This window comes from Monodon monoceros, unplaced genomic scaffold (genome assembly GCF_005190385.1).
Source record: "Monodon monoceros isolate NGI ecotype Baffin Bay Population unplaced genomic scaffold, NGI_Narwhal_1 Super_Scaffold_13, whole genome shotgun sequence".
NCBI classification, from domain to species: domain Eukaryota; kingdom Metazoa; phylum Chordata; class Mammalia; order Artiodactyla; family Monodontidae; genus Monodon; species Monodon monoceros.
This window is the reverse complement of record NW_021703769.1, coordinates 70,661,252-70,670,487: the sequence shown is the minus strand read 5'-3', so window position 1 is coordinate 70,670,487 and position 9,236 is coordinate 70,661,252. Positions and strand designations below refer to the sequence as shown.

General features: G+C 43.4%; 1 protein-coding gene across 1 annotated transcript; it reads left to right on the top strand.

Moving 5' to 3' along the window:
- Nucleotides 1-5,639: 5,639 nt before the first annotated feature.
- SEPHS2 (selenophosphate synthetase 2) lies at nucleotides 5,640-7,894 on the top strand. Its single transcript, XM_029222238.1, has one exon. It carries the CDS (start codon nucleotides 5,798-5,800, stop codon nucleotides 7,151-7,153), a length of 1,356 nt encoding a protein of 451 aa, XP_029078071.1. The 5' UTR covers nucleotides 5,640-5,797; the 3' UTR covers nucleotides 7,154-7,894.
- Nucleotides 7,895-9,236: the final 1,342 nt, after the last annotated feature.

Sequence of the window (9,236 nt, the reverse complement as noted above, 5' to 3'; positions counted from 1 at the left end):
CTCAAGTCTTCTGAGGCAGAGCCTGTTGCTAAAAATCCCATGAGGCACGTCCAGGAGAGGTGGGAGTTGGGAACTAGGGCTGAACCTGGCCTGGGTCAGGTCCAAGGCAGGGACCACCAATGGGGACACTGACCTGGGTGTCAGGCCAGAGCGGTGGGGGCTCAGGCCGATGGGAAAAGTTTTGGACCTTTGGGGTTTGACTGCAGACTAAAAACCATAACAAAGTTAGATTATGTCACTCCTACAATGACCTGTGAAGCACTCTGTCCTGTGCTACCTCCTCCCTACCCTGTGCCACATCTGTCTGACTTCATTTCCTTTAACACTCCCTACTCACTATGCAGCAGTCACCCTGACCCCCTTGTTGTTCCTAAACCACCCCAGGCACACTCCTTCCTGCCCCAGGACCTTTGAACTTGCCAGTCTCTCTGCCTGAAACACTCTTTCCCAAATACCTGCATCCTTATTCCTCTCTTCAGTCAGGTCTTTATTTCAAAGTCACCTTCTCAGTGAGGCCTTCCCTGACCACAATCATACAATACACACTCACATGCAAGAATTCTTACCTCCTTCTCTCCAGACTTTATTTTTTCTCCTTAATATCTATCCCTAACCAACAAAGGATTGCTCTTATCTAGTGCTATCCCTCTCTTCACTAACATGTCAGCTCCATGAGGACAGGGATTGCTGTCTGTTGTGTCCACTGATATAGCTCCAATATCCAGTGCAGTGGCTAGCACAAAGGAGGTCTTCTATACATTTTTGTGAATGAACCCAGGGAGAGTCTCCAGCATCTATTACATGCCAGATATTTTTCAGCCATTATTTTATTTCTTACTAGAAATAAATGGGATGATCCCATTTTTGTTTAAAAAAAAAAAAAAGTGTATATAATACACAGAGCACACACTATGTCGCTCCGTACAGCCTGGAGGGAATGGCTGGGCGCCCCCTGGGGCCCATTGTGAGGTGGTGGCCCTCCATATAGCATGGAAAGAAAAATGTCTAAACTTAGCTCTGCTCCACTAAGGTTCAATAGCAATTCTCTCTGGGAGGAGGGATTTCAAGTGGTTTTAACTTTTTTCCTTTTTACTAAGTTGCATTTTGTGATTTTTCTACAATGACAAGACAGTGATTTTGTAACAAGAAAAAATTTTAATGGAGAGTGTACTGAGCCTACTGAAGTATTTTCAGTGTACTGAAAATGCACTAAATGTATATTTTCAGGAATTCCCTGGTGGTCCAGTTGTTAGGACTCTGTGCTTCCACTGCAGGGGGCGCAGGTTCTTTCCCTGGTCGGGGAACTAAGATCCCACATGCCTCGAGGTGTGGGGCAGGCCCCCTCCCCAAAAAAGTGTACTGAACCCTAAAGTGCAGTGTTATAATTCTGAATGATTATCATAATGGAAAAAAGCCCCAAGGCTCTTGTTGTATGTGAAAATCAAATGGGGGTGGGTGAGGGGTGAGATAGGAGTAGGGGATTAAGAGGTACAAACTACTATGTATAAAATAAGTAAGCTACAGGATGTATTGTACAGCACAGGGAATACAGCCAATATTTTATAATAACTTTATTTTTTTAAATATTTATTTATTTTGGCTGCACCGGGCCTTAGTTGTGGCACACTGGATATTTGTAGTGGCGTGCAGGATCTTTAGTTGCGGCATGTGGACTCTTAGTTGCAGCATGCATGAAGGATCTAGCTCCTCGACCAGGGATTGAACCTGGGACCCCTGCATTGGGAGCACCGAGTCTTAGCCACTGCACCACCAAGGAAGTCCATAAAATAACTTTAAATGGAGTAAATCTATGAAAGTTTTGAATCACAATGCTGTACACTTGAAACTAATATATTGTAAATCAACTATACCTCAGATTCTCTTATTCTTTAAAACCCCTCTTTCTTCTCCTTTGCCTGCTCTCCCAACCCCACCTCCAGGTTTTTACCTTTGCAGTCTTTGACCCAAATGGTAAATGTAGTTCAATGAATCTCTCAGTGGAAAAATAAGAAGAAGATAAAAAGGATACTTTCGAAAGCTCATGATCCACCCGGGTGGATGGCCTGCACAAAGGCACGTGAACCCGTCGTTCTGGCCCAGTAGGTTGGTCACTGGCCAAGGCAAATTCATGACTTTTTTTGCACTGGCCCGGGTGAACATTGCTCCCAGGTAGAAGTGACAGGGAGGGATATGGATGCAAATCTTCCCCCAAAAGAGTCCTGCTTCCTTGAGGGGCGTGGTAAGGGTTGTTAGTATTATCAAGGGGACCCCTGGAATGAGGGGTAGAGCACCAGCCTTCCAGTCAGACAGACTTGGGTTTACAGTTCTCACTAGGTTGATTCCCAGCTGGTGACTCTGTGCAAGACTCCTAACCTATCAGGGACCTCAGTTTCTGCATCTGTAAAATGGAGTTAAGAAAGCCAATTTCCTGGGGCTGCTCTGAGGAGGAAATGAGGAGATAAATAAATGTAAAATGCTCAGCACCATCATATGGCTCATTATATGTGCTCAGCAAACTGTATTGTATAAAATGATGTATTCATTCAACAAATGTTATTGCCATGTAAAGTGCTAGGGTGGACGAAACAGAGCAGCCCCTGCTCTGTGGAGCTTACAGACTAGTGGAACAGATAGTCGTGTAATCACGTGAATAAAGAATTACAATTGCACTAAATACTGAGAAGGAAAAGTCCAAAGAACTAAGAGAACATATAACCAGGGGCACCTGACCTAGCCACTTTTTAACCCAGAAAAGGTGACTACAGATGAAATGGAATGCTTTTGTTTTTCCCTTAATGATAAGAGAATCCTTCACATGTACAATATGCTGAACGTTTTGCAAAGAACTTTTCGTGGATGAGATTTTCATACGATCCAAAGCAGAGATGATGACCCTCATTTTACAGAAGTGGAAACTAGGGTGTAGAGAGGTTATATAACTTCCTTAAGGCCAGACAGCTCATTGATAGCACACCCAGAGATCAGACAAAACCCAGAAGTCCTTTGCTTCCACATCTATTGCTTTTTTAGTATATCATTTATTTAAAATTCTGAAATACAGCATACTTCCTTCTTTTTAAAATGTTGAAATATAGTTTACTTACAAAAAGCATGGGGAAATATATGTGTATGGTTTAAGGAGTACCTATGTAACTACCACCCAGCCCAAGGAACAGAATTTAACATAGCTCAGAAGTCCCCTTATATACACTTCCCCAGAAGTAACTCCTATGTTAAATTTTGTTAATCATTCATTCTCTTACCTTTTAAAAGAGTTTTTATCATTTATGCATCTCAGTGATATATTATTGCTTATTTATAAATGGCATCTTAGTTTATGTTTTCTATAGCTCGCTTCTTACTGCCAACATTTTGTTTTTGAGATTATTCATGTTGATGATGCCTATATCTCATTTTTACAAATAAATAATATTCCATTGTGTGATTATTTGTGCACTCCCCTGCTAACAGACATTTGGATCATTTCCAGTGTTTTACCATTATAGCTCTTCTTTTTCCTTTGGGAGATAAATGAATTTGTTTTTATAAAAAACTTTTGAAGATGTTATAAGTTTTGTGAATTTAAAGTCCAGTTCCTACACCCACATTATCAGTGCTGTATGATAGTAGGTCCTATCATTTATTTTGAGTTTACCATCAGCCAGGAACTGCGTTAGGAGATTTACACACATTTTAAAAATTTAATTCTCCTAACATTCTTATTTGATATGTATTATTATCTTCAGGTGAAAGGACTATTTTTTTTTAGGCAATGAAACTGAGGTCCCTAGAGGTTAGACAATTAGCCTAAGGTCATTAGGAGAGCCAAGATTGCAACTCGGTCTAATTCTAACGTTCTGGTTCCTTCCAATTCACTCCAGGACTTAATACCGTATTGTGCAGTAATAAAAACCAAATGTAATAATGAACTATACTATCTATAATTATCTACTCTATTTTTTATATTTGTGATTGTGGTAAAACACACATAACATAAAATTTACCATCTTAACCACTTTTAAGTGTACAGTTCAGTAGTGTTAAGTACATTTACATTGTCGTGCAAACATCTCCAGAGCTCTTACAGCCATTCTTGAACATATCATCTGGGGCACACGTGCAGGAGTTTTCTCCAGGACATGTCCTATGGGTGGAATTTCATGGGTTTGCATGTGTCCAACTTTATCAGTTAAGGCCAAACTTTTTTCCAAAACGTTTGCACCAATTTATACTCCCATAGGCAGTTACTTATTTTTCAAGTACGCATTACATTCAAATGTTTAAAAAAATTATTTTGAGTTCCAATGTTAAAAGAACAAAAAGACAATACAATGAAAAAATCTCCTGTCCCCTAACCACCTCATTCTCTCCCCAGAGGCAATCAAAATTACTTATTACTTATGTAATTATTAGTATAAGGTCTTTATGAGAATTAAATTAGTGAATATATGTAAAGTATTTAGAATCCTGCCTATTAGAACTGTAACTACTATCAGGATAATCACATCGATGTTTTCTCATTCTTTTTTTTTTTTTTTTTTGCGGTACGCGGGCCTCTCACTGTCGTGGCCTCTCCCGTTGCGGAGCACAGGCTCCGGACGCGCAGGCTCAGCGGCCGTGGCTCATGGGCCCAGCCGCTCCGCGGCATGTGGGATCTTCCCAGACCGGGGCATGAACCTGTGTCCCCTGCATCGGCAGGCGGACTCTCAACCACTGCGCCACCAGGGAAGCCCTCATCCTTTTTTACAGTTGCCTGATAGTCTATTATATAAATGTATCACTATTTTAATCATAATTGATAAACATTTAAGTTGTTCCTGTATGTTTATAGCACAGCAGTAAATAACTATTATTTCCCACTCACATAGGTGAGTACATCTAAAGGATAAAGTTCTGGAACTGGAACTGCTGGGTCAAAGGTATTTAACACAGTTATAATTTTAATGGATATTGGCAAACTGCCCTTCATGAATACATCACAGATTCTCATATATATTAACTTAAAGAGATAGAAACTTTGGAATAGAATAGACCTAGGTAAGCTACTTTGTTGTTCAGATGAGTCAGCTGATGCACGGGAGAGGGAAAATGACTGGCACAGGCAGTTAGTAGTGGAAACAGCACCAGAACCCATGCAGATGTCTGGACTTGGAGTCTTAAATGCTTTAAAGTCCATGTTAATATTTCATTATTTTGATGCTGCGGCTTGCTTATATAATGGTAGTAACTTAATAATTAATTTCTCACTACCCTTTCCGATTTTTCCCTGGGCTATTTTCCTACCCTGGATTGATCATGCGCGCTATCTTGGACAATTCTGACCGGCTTGAGGTTTGCCAAGTGACCCAACTGCCCTCGTCTTAGAAAATGCTGGATTTGGTAAACTGCCTCTAGGGAAACAGAGCTCCGCCAGCCACTCCCAAGAGATCATTTAAATTACATCAAGGGAAATGAACCAAGGTATTTGTTCTGTAATCTCTCCGAGGTCAATTTCCCAAGCTGGTGGTTGATTAGTTAGTAATACATCTTTTAGACCAAAGGAAGCCCGCCTCTCGAGGGCAAAGTGATCATTGGCTGGTATGGCTGTCAATCACAAGGGATATAAATAAGGGATGCCGGCGGCTCCTCCCCCCGGACGGCCAGGAGCGCGTGGGGAGGCGGCAGTCAGGCTGCGCGAGTCGTGCCGGGGAGGCGCTCTGCGGTAATATCTGACTGTTACTCCTTAATAACTGGAGTGGAAAGTAAAAAGGACCTCTGCTCCTCTCTCCTCTTTTCCCCTCCCTGCCGGGCAGGCGTGATGGCGGAAGCCGCGGCGACGGGCGCCGGCGGAGAGGCGATGGCGGCGGTGGCGGCGGGGGAAGGCTCCTCGGGCCCGACAGGCTTGCCTCTAGGCCGGGGCTTCTCGAGCTACCGGCCCTTCGAGCCCCAGGCGTTGGGCCTCAGCCCGAGCTGGCGGCTGACCGGCTTCTCCGGCATGAAGGGCTGAGGCTGCAAGGTCCCGCAGGAGACGCTGCTCAAACTCCTGGCGGGACTGACGCGGCCGGAGGTGCGGCCTCCGCCGGGCCGGGGCCTGGTCGGAGGCCATGAAGAGACGGCCCAGGAAGCCGGCCTGCCGGTTAGGGCGGAACCCAGCCCGACCTTACCAACCCTCGGCATTGGGATGGACTCGTGCGTCATACCCCTGAGGCACGGGGGCCTGTCCCTGGTGCAGACCACCGACTTCTTTTACCCCTTGGTGGAAGATCCCTACATGATGGGGCGCATAGCTTGTGCCAACGTGCTGAGTGATCTCTACGCCATGGGCATTACTGAATGTGACAACATGTTGATGCTACTCAGCGTCAGCCAGAGTATGACTGAGGAGGAACGAGAAAAGATAACACCACTCATGATCAAAGGCTTTCGGGATGCTGCAGAGGAAGGAGGGACTGCAGTGACTGGTGGGCAAACGGTGGTAAACCCTTGGATTATCGTCGGTGGAGTTGCCACTGTGGTGTGTCAACCAAATGAATTCATAATGCCTGACAGTGCTGTTGTTGGGGATGTGCTTGTGTTAACCAAACCCTTAGGAACCCAAGTTGCTGTCAATGCCCACCAATGGCTGGATAATCCTGAAAGATGGAATAAAATAAAGATGGTGGTCTCCAGAGAAGAGGTAGAGCTGGCCTATCAGGAAGCCATGTTCAACATGGCTACCCTAAATAGAATTGCTGCTGGATTAATGCACACGTTTAATGCCCATGCAGCCACAGATATAACGGGCTTTGGCATTCTGGGTCACTCCCAGAACCTTGCAAAACAGCAAAGAAATGAGGTGTCCTTTGTCATTCATAATCTGCCAATCATTGCCAAGATGGCTGCCATCAGCAAGGCCAGTGGGCGGTTCGGGCTCCTTCAAGGAACCTCAGCAGAAACTTCTGGGGGGTTACTGATTTGTCTGCCAAGAGAACAGGCAGCTCGCTTTTGTTCGGAAATCAAATCTTCAAAGTATGGAGAGGGCCACCAAGCCTGGATCGTCGGCATTGTGGAAAAGGGAAACCGGACAGCCCGGATCATTGACAAGCCTCGAGTTATCGAGGTCCTGCCTCGAGGAGCCTCTGCTACTGCTCTTGCTCCTGAGAATTCCAGTACCTCCTCTGAGCCTAGCTTGTGAGACGGAATAGGGGAAGTTGTTTGGACTGTAGAGCCTTTGTACAGAATCATGGACAATTCTCAAGAGTCGATTTTAGGAAATTTCCAAAGAAGGCTGCCTGCATAATAGTTCCAGCTGCCCTTTGTAGGTGATTTGAATCAGCCCATCAAAAGCTGCACATTCCAAGGCCAGAAGTAACATTTTGGACTTTCGGGGGGTAGGTTTGCTAATCTCTCGAGTGGAAAAAGAGCAGAAAACCCTCTGTTTCCTCTTTCCAAGAGCAAGATGAGGCTACTCAGGTTTGAGAGATTTTTCTCAGCACAGGGTTCATTGATTTCTGCCCAGGGAGTGAGATTATTTAAAATTACATAGACACCAAAAATAAGTTGCAAAAAGAAAAACAGATCAGAAGCAAATAAGTTTGGACCAGTACTGTTGATAAATCTAAATTGTTAAGGGAGATTAAAATGCAATGTCAAATTCTTATTAGATTACTCTGAAATACTGGCTCTTTCCTACTCTGGACAAGAATTGAGCAGCTTGTCCCATGACTGGGAAAGGAGGACCTCCAACCACCTTACTTGGTCTCTGTTAATGACGTCTCTCCCTCTAAACCCCTTTAAGGACTGGGAGAGGCAGAGCAAGCCCCAGAGCCCAGGCCTTGGTGGACATTAAGATGTTAAATTCTTGTGTTGAAAATTCCTGGTGATTTAATCAATAAAGTGATTTCTAATGAAATAAAGAGGATTTTGTTGAAAAATTCTTCTGGCTAATGTTTGTATCCTTGGAATTCTGATTCTTTAACAGTCTTATAAAATGAACCAACTGATACATTTAGCGTTGACAGTAAAGGACTCGAGAACAGGCATAAATCCCAAGGACTAGGGGGTGGGAGAGGAAATAGGTAAAGAAAGGTGTCAACAAATCTTGGAACATGGAAAGTGGGTGGAAGAGGGGTAACTGACTTAGAAGAACAGAGGAAGGCGAAGTATAAATGCCTTCAGAGCTGGGGAACACTAACAGGAAGCAAGGAGATACGCTCCGAATGTCCTAAGGAAGGTGGGGTCAAAGGGTGGGGATGAAAACGGAGATACTGGTTAAAAATTTATGCACAGGGCAATTAGATCTTTGCAGTTCTCAATCTTCTCCCCTGTGTCATACAACCAGGTGACTGCCTCGCACCTGTGTAGGTAAATGGAGGTTTGTTTTCTGGAAAATGTGAATTTAAAAAATATTGTAAAGTCAGGGGCACCAGGCAGAGCAGAGGACAGGGAGCCTCACCAAAAACAAGAATAAAGACAAAAATGAGATTGTCCAGCCCCCTCCCTCAGCTTAGCTATTAGAAACACTGTCCAGGAAGCTTATACCGCCCCTGCCTGGCGCAGGTGGAATATACTCCTCTGGAGAATATAAACCTGCCCAGAAAAAAGACCTATAAATACAAACATTTAGGGAGTCCCCGGTGAAAATCCCTGTACTGGGAAGCCTCCCAGTTAAAAAGCTTCACTCAAGCACGTTCTTTTTAATGCCTCATTCTCAAATATGAGCAGGCAAGGATCACCAGATATTTGAGGCAAGCCTCCAACTTGAAAGAAGTCAAAGCAAACAAACAAACTCAAGAAGGAGACAATACAGAGAGCAAAAGAAAAAAAAGAGCAGAAATAAAAGAAGATAAAGTATCCATTAAAAGATAATAAGAGAGCAAAGCACTTAGAATATAAAAATATAGCTACAATCTTAAAGTTCAGTAGAAGATTTAGACGGTAAAGTTGACATTTATCAGAAAGGAGACAAACAAAAAGATGCACGATAGAAGGAAAAAAAAGTAGGAAAATCAGAGATGAGCCAGGAGGTTCAACGTCTGAGAAGAGTCCCAGAAAGAGGTAATAAAGCAGATGGAAGAAAGAAAACGATCAAAAAATAATACAAGAAAGTTTTCTAAAGTTTAAAATTGCGACTGTCACATGCCTTTTGAATTCCCAGCATTGTGAGTGGAAAAAGGCCTACACTCATTTTACTGTTAAATTTTAAAATGCCAGGGATAAAGAGACCCTAATAATAACAATAGCAAATTCTTACCTGGTACATACTCTTTGCCAGGCAC